The sequence below is a fragment of the Bubalus bubalis genome, chromosome 11 (assembly GCF_019923935.1).
Source record: "Bubalus bubalis isolate 160015118507 breed Murrah chromosome 11, NDDB_SH_1, whole genome shotgun sequence".
Lineage (NCBI taxonomy): Eukaryota > Metazoa > Chordata > Mammalia > Artiodactyla > Bovidae > Bubalus > Bubalus bubalis.
In genome coordinates, this window is record NC_059167.1 from 55212392 (window position 1) to 55232335 (window position 19944).

Consider the following 19944-nt stretch of genomic DNA (forward strand, 5'->3'; position numbering starts at 1 on the left):
ACCTAGAACAAGCTATTTAACTTCCAGCTTTCTCAACTATAAAATGGGAACAATAAAAGCTGTTAAAGTATAGAATTATGACTATTTAATGAGTCAGCTGATATTAACCACTTTGAAGAGTGACCCGCAAACAGTAAATTCTCAATAAATGTTAGCTGCTATCATTATCATCATCACCATCACGGTATTCAAATTTCTCAAAACTGATATAAATTTAGCTTTCCAACTCCCCTCCAGCTACGCTACCAAAGTCCCAAATTCTTAGCAGTTCCCCATACATGCTCTACACTTTTTCATTTCACTATCGCCTTAACCTAGAATGCCCTCTCTCCCTTCTGCATATTCAGCTGAAATACAGACCTTCAGAGTGTCCGCCCCGATCTCTGGCTGAACATGATAAGCCCTTTAGGAACTTCTGTAATACTCTAACTGCATCTCATTAATGAGACTCAACACCCTCTCCTGTCTATTACCATACATGAGGTCTCTGACAATACGCTACAGGAATTTTCTAATTTTTGTGTTTACAACAATGAGTTGAACAGACTAGCAGCAGACTTCTCAAAAGTACCTGGAAGTTAAAAGATTTTTACCCTTAAAATTCTAATGTTAAACTCAATATTCTATCCCCAGCCAAATCAAACAAGTGTGGAAGTAAATTACAAAACTTTCAGACTTGAAAGGATCTTAAAAATTATATCCAGTGCATCCTTTCTTAAAAGCTATCAGAAATGCTTCAGCTAAACAAAGGAACAAAACTAAGAACAAAAGGCAAGGGACTCAATGAATTAAAAACAGAAGAGCAGTGAAGGTCAGTTCTAGGATGACAATTATACAGCAGAACTAAAACAAAACAAACAAACAAGCAAAAACACAACCAAAAAAACTGCTCAAGAGGGCAACGGGGACAGGGAGAGGACAACAGATGTGTTTGGACAATTGCAAAATAACACTGAGAGCCATATGATTGATAGATTTCATGTAGCACACAAAAGAATTTAAGGTAAATTTAAACAAAAGGAAAGAAGCATTTACAAATTTAAGAAAGAAAAACAAAAGGCTGGTGCAGAGGAAATATAATCACAGTATATTATCTGACCCATCCAGTGAACAGTAATTATTTTGTCATAGTAATGTAAATTTTGACTCATAATTGGCCAAAAATTATGATACGACCATATTATGAGAAGATAGAAAGAGGAACTGAGGATGAAGGAAGATGGTAAGAGAGGTAAATTCCTTGACTACTGTGGAAGGAAATACAAGATAGTGCCTTACATTAATAAATTAGACAACCACAGAATGTTACTATTTCTAAAATGATGGCTCCCTCTAAGGAGTGAGTCGAAAGGGTAGAGAAGGGTGAAACAAGAAACTGACATTTTTCATAAATCTTTTTGGAAAAACTATTTGATTTCAGAGTTAACGTTAACTCTAAAATTTTAAGAGTTTTGATAAATTAATATTTTAAAATATAGAATCTATATAGCATTTGAAAATCTTTTGATTTTACTAGGAATTTAATATTACCCTTTACTTTACAATAGCCTTTCCAAAAAAATAAATTTACTACAATGAAATAAAAGAAGAAAAATATCAAGAAATTTATTTTGACAGTTAAGCAAGCTCTCTAGAAATGAACTTATATTTCAATTTTCTTTTTTTCCCACATAATAGTGGGCAGGCACTCTATTTTATCAAATGAAACAAACTGAGTAAAAGTACATCTTTAAAGCAGATCAGACTAAAAACTCTATATCAACTGCTGCTTATAGTTGAATCATTTCCTCTCCTTACCTCTGAGTCTCCATACATAAGCAACAGTACTTTTGTGCTTTCAAACTCAAGAAATAAGTGGGAAAATAATAAGTATAAAAAATAAAGTATAGTAATCAAGTCAAAACTGTTAATTAAAAATGGTGAAATGGAAAGCACATAAAGGCCAGGGTTGTCTTTAATCATTCACATGAACAACATTACATGAAGATAGGGTCTATATTCATATAAACTAGAGAAAGGACTTAAATGCAGTCAAAATGACTAAATGTATTTCTTAATAATTGAGAAAAAAAATCTCTATCAACATATTTCCCAACTTGTGAATTTATCTCTTTTATACTTAGAGCATTTTGTTGACAAATCTAATAATGTTAATGAAACTGAGTTTCAATTTCTGAATCTTAGGTCTATACTAACAAAAATTAAACTTATCATCCAAGAAGCTACAATATAATGATTATTTATAAGCTTAACAGCCCCATTTACACAAGCTTAGTACTACAGATGTTGATCCTCTATAGATTTATCAAATCATCCTTAACAGTCTCTCTGCCAGACCCAAAAATAAGTTTCCTAAGTATTAACAACCCAGTGACTTAGCAGTAGCAGTAGTCAAAATTCACAAGCACTTAATACAAAATGTATAGCAAACTATCGTTTTGCTGATTAAGCTGTCAACTACTAAAACAGAGAGAGTATATACCATGCTTTCTCTTATAGTTCACTGGAAACACTAAAATATTTTGAAAGCAATCACAGTTATTTCTATTTCAAAAAAAAGAAAAAAATGAGTTTAGGGTTTGTTTCTCAAGAGGAAAAATATAAATTATATATATTATAAATTAAAAGTATATAATTACATGTAACAGCAATACATCCAACCATACATAAATATACCAACTGATGACTACATATAATTATATGCATGTGTATTAACAAACAGATTTAATCTGAACTGATTTAAGGAAGAAATTAAATTCTAGTGCTCTCTAAGCCTTTTTCCTCATTTTAATAAAACTATTTCTAATTAACCAATATTAAGTAAAAAGAAATATTCACACTGAATTGGCATAAAACAAAACCACGACCACTTTGCTTTGTTTGGCAGATAAAAGTGACAGAAATTAAGAAAACCGTTTTCATGGAAATACAGATCCTTAAGTTTCAGCAGAAATATAAGATATGGTTAAATATGAAAAGAGAAAGGAAAAAAATGTTTAGACTTTTAAGTTTTTCTACCATTAAAAACAGCCTCTGTATCTGAAATATTTTAGTACTTTTCTGTAAAAGAATCAGTAATTCTGAATAAGGGAAAAACACCCAGGGAAAAAAGAATTAGAATCTTTGACAAAGAATTTTAATAAACAAGCTATTTTTAAGAGAGATTTCTCTTGATTTAATTAAACATCAGCAGCTTAAGCATCTTATTATAATATCTAAAAATAATTTCTATCATTTCTAACATTGGCCATATCTTGTAAGAGAGACCAAAGAGAAATGCCTTAGGCATTTCTAGTACCATGGTCTTCCATCATAGAAATATATAAACATGCTACCAAATGATGCAAAAATGATGTAAAATGCTATTAATTCTCATACGCCAACCGGCAATCAGAGTATGATTTGCCTTGAAAGAGAAAAACAAACTTGGAAAGGCTTGGAAATGCCTTCAACTCACCATCCTACAGACTACTCGGTTTTATCCTATCCTTATTCTTGCTCCATAAACCAAATTAAAACAGTCACCAGATTTATTTTTAGATAAAAACAAAATATTAAAACGTTGAAATCTGAAAAACCAATTTTTAACAAATATCCTGTATAATATGAAAAGATATAGCAAGGAAAAGAATTACAGCACCATTTCCTCTAAACATTACTTCACTATATTAATATGCTGAACTTTATTATCTTTCAACAACACAGGTGAAAATGCAGACAAAGAAACCATTAACCTTTGGCAAAAACAAACAGGACTACAAGAACTCAAAGAATTTGGGAAGTCTCCATAAAGTAGCATAGTAGAAATGACTGGTTAAGAAAAGTAAGAAAATTTAACTGGCAGTGAGATAAAATAATCACAAAGGCAATGATTCCTAAATGTGTCATTAAAATCTTTACAATCAATATTATGAGATATAATATTAAAAGAAGATTCTTTGGAACAATAGCTTATGAAGGCCTATGAAAGAATCCTCTTTACAGAATATTAAATGTATCTAAAACATAGGTATACGTACATTTTTCTGAAACATAAACATATTGTACCTTTCTCTGCTGCTTTTTGAAGGGCTTCTTCAATTCGGGATAACTCTCTCTGTTTAATATCTTGCAAGGATTTTTCTTCCTTTTCAGCATCATATTTAATACCTAAAATATATATATAGTTAATTCACACATCAAGAAAGGCAATAATAAATAAATAAGAAAAGTTCAGCCTCATTATAATATTGTGTGTATGTGTAACAGGTAATCGTTGTAGGCAAAAAACATTTATATTCTTTAGATTGGTTTTACAAAAAGTTTACATAAATGATTCCTATCTACTTACAAAGTTCACATCAAAAGGAAAAGGAAGGAAGGAAAGGAATTAAAGGGAGAAAGAATACAGGAAAAAGGATGATTGGGGGAAAGGGTGAATAGGAAGGTAAAAGGGAAAAACAAAGAGAAGGCAGAAAAAACATCAAAAAATTTCCAGTTATTATATCTGAGTGGTAAAATTTTGAGTAACTACAAAAAACATGTAATATCCAATATCAGCTGGTATCAATGTAAGATTGATTTAAAAAAAGACTTTGAGAAAGTAATTCAAGAATATGCATCAACAATCATAAAATACATAAAATCATATCCTTTTAATTTAGTCATCTCATTTCTGATCACATACCTAAGGAAAAAACACAAAATGAGAAAGATATCTATAAGGAGGATGAGTTTATAATGTTCACTGTAACAGCAAAAACCAGTTGGCAGTCCATAATAAAATATCATATAGCCTTTCAAAATTGTCACTATCACCATGGAAACTGTGGTTTTCATATTTCATCAAAAATAGCCCTTTTGCACTGTTGGTGGGAATGTAAACTGATACAGGCACTATGGAAGACACTATGGAGATGCCTCAAAAAAACTGGGAGTAGAACTACAATATAACTCAGCAATCCCACTACTTGGCATATACCCTGAGGAAACCAAAATTGAAAAAGGCACATGTACCCCAATGTTCACTACAGCACTATTTAGCTAGGACAGAGAAGCAACCTAGATGTCCATCATCAGATGAATGGATAAAGAAGCTATGGTATATAAATACAGTGGAATATTACTCAGCCATAAAAAGGAACACATTTGAGTTAGTTCTAATGAGATGGGTGAACCTAGAGCCTATTATACAAAGGGAAGTTAAGTCAGAAAGATAAAAACAAATATCTTATATTAATACATATATATGGAATCTAGAAAGATGGTACTGATGAACCTATTTTCAGAGCAACAATGGATATGCAGACATAGAAAACAGACCTATAGACATGGGTGGGGGAAAGCAGAGGGTGGGATAAATGGAGAGAGTAACATGGAAGCAGATACACTACCATGTGTAAAATAGATAACCAGTGGGAATTTGCTGTGTGACTCAGGGAACTCAAACCAGCACTCTGTAACAACCTAGAGGGGTGGGAGGTAGGAGAGAGGTTAAAAAGGAAGGGGACACACATATACCTATGGCTGACTCATCCTGATGTATGGCAGCAGCCAACACAACATTGTGAAGCAATTTTCCTTCAATTAAAAATAAGTTAAGTTTGGAAAAAATATATATACACATACTAAGCAAAGAAGCTGGATCCATGTTACATATATAATGTGATAAATGCTATGTTAAATCAAGCATGTATACAGTAAAGATTGGAAAACAAGGTATAAAAATAAAAAATATTTATGTTATGAAATCAATAGTACTTAATGGTTATAAGTTTTGCCCCAAATGAATACTTGGAATTCACTCAAAAATGTTGTACATCATATTTTAAGAAGATGCTAGCGGCATTGATTAAGAAAATCAGTAAGAGGATTAGGTTTAGAAAGAAAACATATGAAAATATTGACATTATGATCTCAACAGGGAATGTTGGTAGGAAAAAAAATTAAAAAATAAATAAATAAAATAAAAACTGTCTTTTATGGTTGATAAAACAAGTAACTTTTCCCTAAAATATCTGAACTTTTCCTAACATTATATTGATCTCAAACTGAACAAAAATTAATAAAATTAATAGTGAAAGATACTACTTTGAAAAACATCACTACTTTAAAACATTCATTAAAAATTAAAATACTATAATGTATAATGAGAAAATTACCTACTTTATACATGCTTTTGAAAGAACATTCACTCAAAATCAGAAGCAACAAAATGGGAAAAAAAATTTCCAATCTGTAGATTAACATGACAGTACATTTTAAAAAATTTATTTACTTTCATTCTCAAAAGTAAATCTGTCTAATGCATCTCAACAGAAGACTTAGTTGTAAAATAATTATTCACAGAGAATATAATAAATTTCACAAATGGTTGAAATTACTCTTTCCAACAACAATATAAAATATTTTATATAAAATGTGGCTATGTATGTATATGTAAAATGCATGTATGTGTGTATATATATGAGTATGATTAGTTTATTTAAATTATGTTCTGTTTTACTAAACATATTAAAATATTTAACCAAAGTAACAATTTAATTTTACTATGACTTTACTGAATGGTTATAACCTAAAATAACTTACTTGCTCCTGGGACAACAAGCAGGTACAATCCCTCTAGAGTTGCAACAACAGCTTCGCCATAAAGGTTCTTCCAAGGAATCTTCAAAGTTAATTTATCTAAACAAACATGATTTCAACTTTCTTATTTGGATGCTCAAGAAGATATACATTTCTCGCTTTCCATTAGGAGAAAAAGTATACAAAACCCTTCCGATATAGAGCATGAACATCGCTCAGAAAAAAAGAGTTTACTAACACAGTTTAAAACATCTTTTTCATATTATATTACTATTAGAAATAACTATTCACATTGTGCTTTATATTTTTCAAACTTTTTGATAACTATTACTTCATTTAATATTCCCAAACTGTAAGAAAAATGAGGCAACTACTACTTTGGTTTTGAAAAAAGAAAACTCAGTCCCAGGCAGGTTTAATTATTTGCTTAAGTCCACTCAAGTCATCAATGGAACCAGAACTGATGGTCTAAATACAGTACATGCTGTTCTAGTCACACCTGCAACCTCATCTCTACAGCATCAGTGTAAAAGAGTATCTGTTCAAGATCCCAGGAACTGAACCAGCAACACAGATTAGAGCACCAAAGGAAAAGACCTTTGACAGTATGCTAAATTGCTACAACTAGAAGAGGCCAACCCTAAAGGCAAGGTATACTGTTTTATGATTACCAGTATTATAAAGTGACAGGCAGGTCAGACTAGTTATATTCCAAATATCACATGAAAGGAAGAACACATCTTCTCTGTTAGAAATAATGGTATTAATATCAAGTCCTTCAGAGACTGGCCTACAGAAACTTTCTCACCCATAATGTAGATGAACTACCCTAAGTGTCACTAAGCCAAGTTTGGAGTTTTATGGGAAAAAGCTATGCAAAGCAGGAGAGAGAAGATAAAAAGGGCATATTTTCAGCTAAATTTTGAAATGGGCAAAATCTATCTTTGGTATCTATCCACACTATTATTTCTCTACCCTCTTCCCAATCACTAGTATGCCCTCTTTTCAGGTCTCCAGGCAGCAAATGTCCCAGTCTGCCCTCAACTGTATCAGGGCAATTCTACCCAAACCTTTTTACCCCTACAGTTTTCCATGTTCCAAAATTAAATACCTTCTCTCATCACAATTTAAAAAATAATGACCCTATAAAAGCTATAGTTCTCTCAGTACTGCTGATCAGATTCTTAAGACAAAAGAATCTGATTCAACTAAGTCATGCTAATATGTGAGTGACTAAACTACTTACACCATCAGAATTACTGGCACTTTTAAATCAAGATGCTGAAAGCTCAAAGAATTGATGACCTGGATAAAAAGCTGAAGAAGAAATAAAATAATGTAATGTAAGGGAGGATATTTTGCTTCACCTGGATGGCTATGGAGGCAAGCCAGTTTTGGCTGGGAATCTCTTACCAAGATTAAAATCCAGAATTATTTCTCCATCTAGATTTTTACTTTTCTCTAGCCTGTAACCCTGATGAGATCCTTCAATGGTTCCTACATCAGAGGAGCCTAGAGGTAAGGGCAGTACACTTCTGGGTCATTTCTAAGTCTGCTGATTTTATAGTGAGCACCATCTATATTTATAATAGATAGTGTTTTATTTGTAATCATCTCATCAAAATAGATTTAATTGCCTTCTTGGTGAGCATGAGATTGAAAAAGTGGGAAATGCTTCTTTAACATACCAAAAATAAATTATCTGTTCTCTAAGCCTTTTTTTCTCTCCTTTTACCGTAACTCATTATCCTCCCATCTTTGACTATTCTGTATTCCACTGAAATTAAGTTCCACTGCCTTCCTTTTATAAATCAGGAAATTTTTTAAATTTTTAAGTAAAAGTAGTGTCCACAAACATATCTAGCTCTTAGAAAATCAAAACATCCTTGGTGTACTTAGCCACACTAACTCTACAGGTTAGGTATAATATTTAAGCTAACAGTAATTTAAAAACTGTTAATTTTAAGCTAACAGTAATATAAGTGCCTGATAAACCTCAAAACAGAGATACGTATAAAGAAAATATGCTTTGCATCCTTACATGCAAAGTGTCTCTCCCAACTCAGTGAGTAACCTGGAAGAAAGCCATTAAATTCTTATAATACTTTAAAAGCAAAGAAAATAAATTTGGAACCATAGAAAACCTCTTCCAAAATATAAATTTTGTTGTAATAATACAATGAATAACATGTAAGTTATTTAGGCAAATATAACTCACCCATTAACCTGGATATGAAGCTACAATATTTTGTCCTAATTATAGATCTCTCTAGTATCTTTGAGGACAAAGATACCATAGTTACCCTTGCTTCTCCCACAGCTATGTATCTTAAAGGTAAAAGATTGAGTTAATAACTATAACTTCACTGGAGGATTTCAATTAAGCATGCAGGGCTACAACAATACATCCACAATACTGCTAAACAAGGCTCTGTGTAATAGACAAACAAAAAATATAATTTTTTGCCCTAGCGATATTTTCAATCTAAAGGAGTATCTCCTCTTTCAAGAGGAAAAAAAAAAAGAATTTACCTTAAAACGTTTTAACTTATATAAAAGGAACACATATTTATGAAGTAATGCAGATTCACAGAAGTATTCAAGTAATTACTAAAAAGATGCTACGACAGTAAAAGACAAAGCCTTCCCTGAATACAAAATAATGAATGAAGAAGGAAAGCCATGTGGTGAAGTAGCAGGGTGACAGGAATGAAAGGAAGGATTGGTGACATAAGTGAAAATTCTAAAGTAAGAGTAACTCATCTAGGGTTGTAATTTATAGCTTTTAAAAAGTAAAAACCAGGCAGCATGGAGAGTTGAAAGGACCTGCTATATTAAATGGAGAAGGCAATGGCACCCCACTCCAGTACTCTTGCCTGGAAAATCCCATGGATGGAGGAGCCTGGTGGGCTGCAGTCCATGGGGTCGCAAAGAGTCAGACACGACTGAGCGACTTCACTTTCACTTTTCACTTTCATGCATTGGAGAAGGGAATGGCAACCCACTCCAGCGTTCTTGCCTGGAGAATCCCAGGGATGGGGGAGCCTGTTGGGGTGCCATCTACGGGGTCGCACAGAGTCAGACACGACTGAAGCGACTTAGCAGCAGCAGCAATATTAAAATTCCTATTGAAAAATTTCTCCAACAAAGATGTATGCTTAGTTATGGATGATCTTAGTGTGAGAGTTTAGCTACACAGACTTTCAACTTAACAGAACATATCCTTTATACCACATTGCTGCACAATATATCAAGTGAAATGGTTGAATAAAACATAAGGGAAATTAGCTATACTTAAATTCTCTTTAGTCAATCCTAAAGAAAATCAACCCTGACTATTCACTGAAAGGACTGATGCTGAAGCTGAAGCTCCAATACTTTGGCCACCTGATGCAAAGAGACAACTTGTTAGAAAAGACCCTGATGCTGGGAAAAATTGAAGGCAAAAGGAGAAGAGGGCGGCAGAGGATGAGATGGTTAGATAGCATCACCAACTCAACAGCCATGAGTCTGAGCACACTCTAACAGATAATGAAGCAAGGGAAGCTTGGGGTCCTGCAGTTTATGGGGTTGCAAAGAATTGGACACAACTCAGCAACTGAGTTCTGAGTAAGGCTTCCCTGGTGGCTCAGAGGTTAAAGTGTCTGCCACCAATGCGGGAGACCTGGGTTTGATTCCTGGGTCGGGAAGATCCCCTGGAGAAGGAAATGGCAACCCACTCCAGTATTCTTGCCTGGAGAATCCCATGGACAGAGGAGCCTGGTAGGCTATAGTCCACAGGTCGCAAACAGTAGGACACGACTGACCGTTCACTTTCACTTTTCACTTTCAGCAACTGAACAACAACAAATTCTCTTTACTAGAGTCTGCAAATTATACTGCTTTGAAATTAAAAAAAAAAAAAATCTGCATATCAACTTTGAAAATGAAGATACTTTTCTGTGGTGGAACCAAAGCCTGAAAAATATCACTGCAGTTCAAATATCCTTCTAATTTAAAAGGTAATTTTCTACACTTTGCTCAAAAACTTCCATACATATACTAGGTACAGTATACATTAGGCTCAGAACTCAGAATGCTCTAATCAACATAAGCCAAAAACCTATCACATTTTGTTCAAGCTAAGAAAGATGTCTGAGATTAAATAACAGGAAAAATAAAAAACTAAAAGGATGAAGAATAACTCAAATGAAGAGTGAAGTACTTACCAATTTGGCCAGCCTTGACTTTAAAAGGAACATCCAATTCACTCTTCAGAAGGAAGAAAAAAAAAAATTAAACAACATCTTAAACTATTAAGTGCCCCCAAATCATCTTTGTAATAATTATTTAAATACACGATCATCTCTAAGGAAAAATAAAGTTTTCACATCTGAGCAACTCATAAAGGATATGTTTCATAGGTGAAAAAATGTTTTTATTAACTTACAATTGACTTTTAAGAAAGTATTCATAAGAGAAGCAAAATATAAACAAGGACGATAGAAAAAAAGTTTATAGTTAAAGAACATTTCATTTTCCAAGAGATACTATTTCCATCATAAGGAAAAAAATTCTTTTTCTAAATCTTCAATCTCAGATTTTCCTAGAATAAATCATTAAACAAATAATCACTTCATCTGGTACCTGGTACCAAGTACCCAGCAACCAGGGTTTCAAAGAGCTTATCAAATTAACTGGGTAGCCAACATAGTAAAGAATCTGCCTGGAATACAGGAGATTCCGGGTTCAATCTCTGGTTTGGGAAGATCCCCTGGAGAAGGGAATGGCTACCCATTCCAGCATCCTGGCCTAGAGAATTCCATGGACAGAAGAGCCTGGTGGGCAACAGTTTATGGTGTTGCAAAGAGTCAGACAGGACTGAGCAACTAACATTTTTACTTTCAACATAGTTTATATTAAAAAAAAAAAACAAAAAACTTACCAGAGCATTTTCTTTGATCTGTAGATTATCTAAGGCCACATTACCTTTAAAAAAAAAAGACAAAAATTATAAAGTTAATACACCAATTAGTATTAGTATACCCCATCTTAATGCAGCACCAACACTATGCTAAATGCTAAGAAGTAAGCAAAGCAAACTTCAAGAATTTAAGAAGCTAAGGCACAAAAGAGTTGTTCTATATATACAAGAAGTATTAGTTATGGCATACTTTAGGTGAGCCCAATGCAAAAGAAATCATAAAATATTTAAACTGGCTAACATTTAAATAGACAATGAGAAAGAAACTGATGCCTTTCAGACTAAAGAACTCTAGAACTGAAAATATCTATGTATCCATCATTTTGAATGATGAAGCCAAAACCTTAAAAGAAGGAAATAAAGAGGTTACTATTAAAACAGATCAATTATCCTGTAACCCAGGATCTTTTCCTTAATCATAGTGTCAGTGAATAATTTCTATAAGAATACAGTGCTGGTCTTTTAAAACTTCAAAGATCCTACTTCCCCAGTAATTGTTTATGGTTCTACTATTCTTTCCTTAGTCCAACTTTTTAAAAGTTTATTCATATATTAAGTTATAAAAACGAAAGCCATAATGACACTATTGCATGACTCAAATTTTAAACACTGCACCTATACGTTCATACAGAATAAGTAAATATTCTTGTTTACATAAAAATATAAGCCAAAAAAAGTTTTCATTTCATGTAAATTCTCTAAAGATTACTAAAATGCAAGTTCCAACATGAAATACAAGTATAAATTATTCAATCATGCATTTTCTTAATCACTCGTGACACATTTCTGTTTTGTTTTGTTTGTTTGTTTTTTTCAAAAAATACTATGCTTCCTATGCTCTCTCAAAACACTTCTCAATCAAGCAGTTTCTTCCTGGTGGTATTCTAAAGAGAATTAAAAAGTATATTCCTCTATTATGCCACTGTTAAGAGATTCGCTTTTCCCCAGATCTCAGATTTATTCAAGCAAACATTTATTAAGCACCTACTCCAAGTCATGTACTGGAAAGAGAGAGAACAACAACCCTGCTGGTGAGAAGTTCACAGCCTAGCAGAGGACAGCAAATTTCTAAACTTTGGGAAATACTCTATTGACATCCCAACAGAATAGTACATAAGATGCAAGGGAGACTAAGAACTTCACACAAAAGTTCAAGCTAGAAGACTGAAGGATATTTATTGGGTGGATAAGAAAAGAGAGCAAAGGGCTTCCCTGGTGGCTTCGCAGTAAAGAATCTGCCTGCCAATGCAGGAGACACAGGTTTGATTCCTGGGTCAGGAAGGTCCCCCAGAGTAGGAAAGAGCAATCCATTCCAGTATTCTTGCCTGGGAAATACCATGGACAGAGAAGCCTGGTGGGCTACAGTCCACCAGGCCGCACGAGTCGGACAGACACGACTTAACAACTAAACCACCACCACCAAGAAAAGAAGGCAACAGACATCTCGGAGTACGATGTAATTTAGAATGCACATGTGGTTTTTTGCAGGTGGATGTGAGGATGGGAGATAAAGCCAGAAAGGTCGACAGGAGCTAGGCTAACCAAGAGTCTTCGGAATGAAAAGTTCAGACTAGTCACAAGAGAGAGATGAAATATGTACAACGGGGATGACAAAATCTAAGCTAGAACCATTATTCTATTGTTCTAAGAAATGGATCTGTCCAAATAATTTAGCTAAAGATACTGCAATATTGGTTATAAAGCAGAAAGGACTGATGGGAGGGACGGGAGATTGGGGGGAGGACCTAAAGAACTCCAAGTCCAAGAAGACAGCAAACATCATAATAACCTACAACAGAGCAACAAAATATAGACATGGGAAACACACTCATAAAGCAGTGAGGTTTAAAATAATGGTAAAGAATGCCCAGCTTGATCTATATATTTAAAATTACATATATGCACATATACATAGATAACAAACAACTCTAACACTAGACACCATAATAATCAGAGCTGTTATTACCATATAATAAAGTTCATCTTCTTTATATATGCATATTGTAAATTTTCTATAATAAACTTAAAAGCTGCAAGAAAAGGAAAGTAGGAGGTAGAAGCCTCACAAATGGGAAGAAAATACTACAGCATAATAACAGGAGGAAAATTTCTACAATATACTGAAGAGAAATTAAAACCTGAAGTAGGCAATAACTTCAGGGTCAAAGAAACAGATGAAAAAGTTATTTTGGGGCTAGAACTGACAAGATGTCATCACTGACCAAACACATGAATAATATAGTAGTCATGGAAAACTGACATGTATTTTGAGAATTATGAAAAAAAATCTTTAAGAAGTATTATATGCATAAAAATTACATAAAGTGGGAGAACATTCCTGGACTTAATTCTGTCAGATGACGAATTACAAAAAATTACAATTGGGAATTCTATTTGAGTCAAAAGAAGTAATGCACACAGAAGCTAGTACACATGTGAAGCCGTACACACCAGTTTAACAAGACCTAACACCATGGGGTCGCACAGAGTCGGACACGACTGAGCGACTTCACTTTTAATTTTCACTTTCATGCACTGGAGAAGGAAATGGCAACCCACTCCAGTGTTCTAGCCTGGAGAATCCCAGGGACGGGGGAGCCTGGTGGGCTGCCGTCTATGGGGTGGCACAGAGTCGGACACAACTGAAGTGACTTAGCAGCAGCAACACCTCTAGGGTGTTGCTCATGAATTTTGCTTGTTCTTCCCCTTGATTTTCAACTAGAGGGTCAAGGGTCACCAGGAATGTTCTCAAGTAACCTGCAGTAGATATGAAGCATTTTCTAACAATTGTTAAAGCACTAACATATGTAAAAATAAAAGTGCTCTCATAAAAAGCACACTTTCTACCACAGTGGCACTGTGGTTCTTTAATGAAGTGATAGATGCTATTTAAGATGTGAAATAGTAAAGCTACCAATATGGCTAACAGAGCTGAACAAGTACATTTAGAAAGGCAGATTAGAGAAAGGTAATAGTGTTTATTGCTGGGAGTCAGAATTAAGGATTTATTAATTCATGTTCCTCAGTATTTTCTAGTTTTTACAATAAACAGATATTACTTTTATGTTAATATTATTAAATTACAATATGAAATGGGGAAACAAGGTAAACTCTAATGTCAATATGACCTTAATATGTTTTATCTAAATTCCTCCTATATTTACTACTTACTATCTACAGAAACATTAAAAAAAAAAGATCTATGTCTACTACTTAAGAGTCTAACAATCAAATGCATACTTCCTCTCTGGAAAAAACGTAAATGTTATCTAACAAATAGTAACCATAACAGTGATAATAAGAATGATATATTCTATAAATTATTTGCACTGAAGGAGGAGTCACTACTCCTAACACAAAGAAAAGGGGAGGAACAGCAGCGCATTTCTGATTAACACCAGGGTGAAAGTGCATTCATTCATTCACCCGGTAGATGAGTGCCTTATCTAAATAAGGCACTGTGCTCTTAGTGTACTCTCCCACTAAAATGCATGCTTTTCTGCAGATACAGAATATCAGCCTCTTTGTACTTAACTGACTGCTGAGGCAAAAGTTAAGATTTAGTTTTCCATCTCTATTCAAGATAATATAATTCTATACACATGCAAGGAACTTTAATAGCTATAATCAGATCACCCAGGGGTAAGAGCACAGAGGTCATAGGAAATTCCTGAAAACCAAGAGGAAGGGTAAATATTTGTGTCTAATCTTTAACAATCCCCTCCCCCCCAAAAAAAGGGAGGAAAGAAAGACTAATAATTGGAGATGGATAAACTTAACTCTGCCAGCGAGGAAAGCACTAAAGCCAATCTCACAATCAAGTGTGTCTAAGCCCACAAATTTCTAAGGAGACCAAGGTGAGAAAGAAGAAAAGAGGCTCTGTGAAGTGATTTCCTTCTATGATGGACTGCCAAGTCTGAAGGATGACAGCAAAAGTTAGTCTGGCTTCAGAAGACAAGGTTTCTGATTTTGATCCTATATGATGAAAGTAAATGATGGCCCACCAGCTAGCTACCCAGGCCTCTCAATGCACTATATGATGAAAGAAATGAAAGTAAATCATGAATAAACAAATATATGTGACTAGAGTGTCACATATAAATTTTCAAAGCTAATCTTGAAGGATATTTTAAAGAAGCATCTTAAAAGAGTAAATCCTCAAAATTTAATAATCTTTATGAATGAACCAGAGGAGGGAAATGAAAGTAAATCCATTAAATTAGCAAATGAAACCAAGGAGGCAGAGCTGGAGCCAGCTCAGAAAAATTTCAAAAGAAAAAGAAAAGACCGCTAAATTATACAAAATAACAAAGTTGGTACATTTGTGAATAAAAATCAAATGCCACTGATACAATGTGGAACAAGTCCGCCTCAGTCCAAGAATAGCTTTTAAAACACATAATGGCCTACAGAATAAATGTAAGAAATTCAGTGCTGATGTTAAATACCTCCAGTCTGAAATAATCTGAACTTTCACAGAAGTTTCACTACACTATTCTTATGGCATTAACACTCAGGTATATAAATCCCCCACCTAACTTCAAACTCATTAATTCTCCTCATAGAAGGCACTCAGAAAACACTGACTCAGTTAATTAGAATGCTTGTGTGTGTTTTAGTCGCGCAGTTGTGTCCGACCTTTGCAGCCCCATGGACTGTAGCCCACCAGGCTCCTCGGTCCATGGGATTTCCCAGGCAAGAACACTGGAGTGGGCTGCCATTTGTACTGAAATAGAAATGACGACATTAAGAACATAAATCTTTCTATGTTATTGATAGAAAACACTCTCAGATCTACTACATTACTTGATCCTCACAGCCTCCTGGGTGTAAAAGGAGGCAGGATGTAAAAAAAAAATCAGGGTTTAGAGGTTAAATGATTGGCCTAAGAACACTATGTGAACGTAGTAAGTGGTGCAGCCAGGGCTCAAATCTCCTGATGCCCATGCTGTATTAAAAACATTACACTATCTTCCAAAGAGCACAGATAGGTTAGAGAATCTGATGATTCTATCCTCCTTGGGGGAAAAAAAAAAAAAAAAGCCATATAAGAACTGGACCCTGTGTTGAGAGGTCTGGACAGCTGGTGGGCCATTTTTGGTTTTTGCTTTTTAAAAGAATTTCTTTAGAAACCCAAAACCAAAAAGGGTAACTAAAATCAGTATTACTAGCAAAGACATAACCAGAAAGGAAAGTCAAGCTTTATGTTAAGAAAAGGAAATGTGTCTCCATGGGAAACACAGAAGCAGGAGATAGCATTGCAAAGGGTCATTTTAGTACTTTTTAAAAATCTACATTTTTCTAAAAACAAAAGAAACTCATAAGTTATGATTTAGAACTTTTTAGGATCATGAAGACCTTAAAACCTAATCTGCTTTCACTTTATACATGAAGAAATCTTAAAGAGACTGAGTGGTTTATGCAAGGTTATACAATTAATATGTAGTAGCTTCCCAGGCGGAGAAGGCAATGGCACCCCACTCCAGTACTCTTGCCTGGAAAATCCCATGGACAGAGGAGCCTGGGAGGCTGCAGTCCATGGGGTCGCAAAGAGTCAGACACGACTGAGCGACTTCACTTTCAATTTTCACTTTCATGCATTGGAGAAGGAAATGGCAACCCACTCCAGTGTTCTTGCCTGGAGAATCCCAGGGATGGGCGAGCCTAGTGGGCTGCCGTCTATGGGGTCGTACAGTGTCGGACATGACTGAAGCGACTTAGCAGCAGCAGCAGCAGCAGCTTCCCAGGTGGCTCAGAGGTAAAGAACCTGCCCACCAATGCAGGCGATGCCTGCCAAGCAGGAACTGCAGGTTCAATCCCTGGGTCAGGAAGATCCCCTGAAAAGGAAATGGCAACCCACTCCAATATTCTTGCCTGGGAAATACCATGGACAGAGCAGCCTGGCAGGCTACAGTCCAAGGGGTGGCAAAGAGTCACATGACTTAGTAACTAAACAGCAACAGCAGTAGTGCTCAGAATAGAATCGATGTCTCCCGACTCCCTGGTCAATGTTCTTAATATAACACACACAGACAAATACAAAACTGGGATTAAAAACAAAAATCAACCAATAAACAAAAATGCCCTCATCCAGGGAACTAGCTTTGCATATTATAAAATGGTGAAAAAAGAATATGTGGTGCTATGCACTTTTTATTTAAGATTTCCTTTGCTTATCTGTAACATAAACACTCATTATTTATTTGAAAGGATATATAAATATTCAAACACATTCATTTCCCAAGGACGTGAGCTAAAGTAAGTGTAAGTGTTAGTCACTCATTCGTGTCCAGCTCTTTACAATCACATGGCTCCTCTATCCATGGAATTCTCCAGGCAAGAATACTGAAATGGGTAGCCATTCCCTTCTCGAGGAGATCTTCCCGACCCAGGGATCAAACTTGGGTCTTCTGCATTGCAGGTAGACTCTTTACCATCTGAGCCACCAGGGAAGCCCTAAGCTAAAGTAAATGAATGAACATTTCTAAAATAAATCAAATTATTTTGATAACTATTGCTTTAGTAAAAATACTTAATAAAATATTATATCAACTCATTTCAGTTGAATCCAGCTATTTAACCCAAATTACCTCATCTCGAGTCCTTTTAATAGGAGTTCACAGTAACTTTGTCTTGGGAGGGGAAGCTGGGGGAAGGAGAAGAAACAACTGACTCTCACTCTTCCATTTTCCTATCGAAACAGGAAGTCTCAGCAAAGAAAGCTGGAAAGCTGCCATGTCACCACTGAACTTTCTCCTTTTCAAATACATTTCAGGGCTCGTGTAAGAGTAAGTAGTGTGGCAGAGCCCCTTCGCAGAATGGTTACCCAAGTACCAACTTCCAGCTCTATTTGTAGAAAGGGGTGGTTTTAATTTATCATACTATTCAAATTTGTGGAAAGTTGTTTTTAATAAAATTTTAAAGCATTGTTTAAATAATAATATTTAAATACCTAAGTATGTCACGATATTGAACTTTTTTGTTTACATGTGACAGGACAAGCTAATGAGAAGTGTGGCTTTCGCTAGGCTAAGTGTTGGCTGGGAGGAGAGAAATAAAAAAAATTCCTGAACAGGTTTAGAAATACTTAGATATTGCTATGTTTTATGGATTAAGGTTAGAAAGAAGCAAAGAGGCCTGTTTTTTCAAGCTGCCCTTCAGCTACCTGTTAAGACAATGTAATATATAGATTTGGATTTGCAAATATCAGCATGAGGCTGGAACTTCATTCTTCCTGTCATACTTCATGACTGTGAATCTGCTCACCAGTACTGAGTGAAGAACAAAAAGGTAAACATGATTTGACTATCATTTCTCTCCATGAATGCAGAGCAAGTGGCAGTACTTAATGAATGAGTACACATGGATCTGGCCTTGTTCAAGTCACGAAAGTTCAAAGCCAGAAGAAACGACCTTGCCTCGCCTTCTCATTTACAGATAAGAAGCTAGTAGTCACTGGGCAGTGACTTGCTAAAAACCAGTGAACCAGGCAGTACTGGACATGTAATTAGATCCCACATTTCCTCCTCCCTTATGCTGCTCAGCTCAGAACATCTGGCAGCTGACGGGAAAGTGTCAAGGGCAGAGTGAAGGACAATAGAGTAATCAGAGTTAAAACTCTGAGGGTACTCCACCTGGCTCCTACTCCTACTGGTGGCCAGCAGGTCACCACAGCCATCTCCTACATCCAAATCTTCACAGCCTCTGTGTATATTCTACCTATCAAATGGAAGCAAGAGCAGCAGAATTCTGAATGGAGATTTTCTGATGACTTTTCATGGCAAGTCACCTTGAAAAATCAAACTGAAAAAGGTCTACATTGCCACAATCGTGCCTAAACCAAATTGCAAAAGATCTGGTGTTTCAACATACCTTTTCAAATATGTTACTCTTAAAACAATTAAATTCTGGACATGCCTCAAATAGCTAAAGGCTGTGCAACTTATCTCCTGGTACCAGTTTATGGGTAACAAAACCTAGACAAACCTTCCCACGTACATAGGCAGCAACATGCCCACCAGGCACTTTTCTGAACCTTTGAAAATCGGACTTACAAAATACCTGGCAGGTGGTATAAGTACTCTAAGTGTAAACTCAAATGGAAATAGTTTTTTTTTTTCTTTTAAGAACAATCTTTGGAAATGTGGTATTAGCTCTCTACACAAAATTATTACACTGAAGAATGTGAAAACCTTAGAGGTCATACTTATGAAAATATAGCCTTAGCTCATTTTACTGCACTTTACTGAGCTTCACAGATACTGTTTTTTACAAATTTTTTACAAATTGAAGGTTGTGGCAACCCTGTCAAGCAAGCCTACTGGTGCCATTTTTCCAACAGTATTTACTCACTTCATGTCTCTGCGTCACATTTTGGTAATTCTTGCAATATATCAAATTTTTCATTATTATTATAT

General features: G+C 35.0%; 1 protein-coding gene across 2 annotated transcripts in view; it reads right to left on the reverse strand.

Annotated features, from left to right (window-relative positions):
• The window catches only part of VPS13C (vacuolar protein sorting 13 homolog C), a 190056-nt gene that overhangs the window by 166356 nt on the left and 3756 nt on the right, over window positions 1-19944 (reverse strand). For both annotated transcript variants that reach the window (XM_025295705.2, XM_025295707.2), the window contains exons 2-5: window positions 11489-11532; window positions 10773-10815; window positions 6568-6663; window positions 4048-4149 (exon numbers count right to left, since the gene is read on the reverse strand). In XM_025295705.2, the coding sequence (XP_025151490.2) occupies window positions 4048-4149; window positions 6568-6663; window positions 10773-10815; window positions 11489-11532 (285 nt within the window). The remainder of the gene's footprint in view (window positions 1-4047; window positions 4150-6567; window positions 6664-10772; window positions 10816-11488; window positions 11533-19944) is intronic.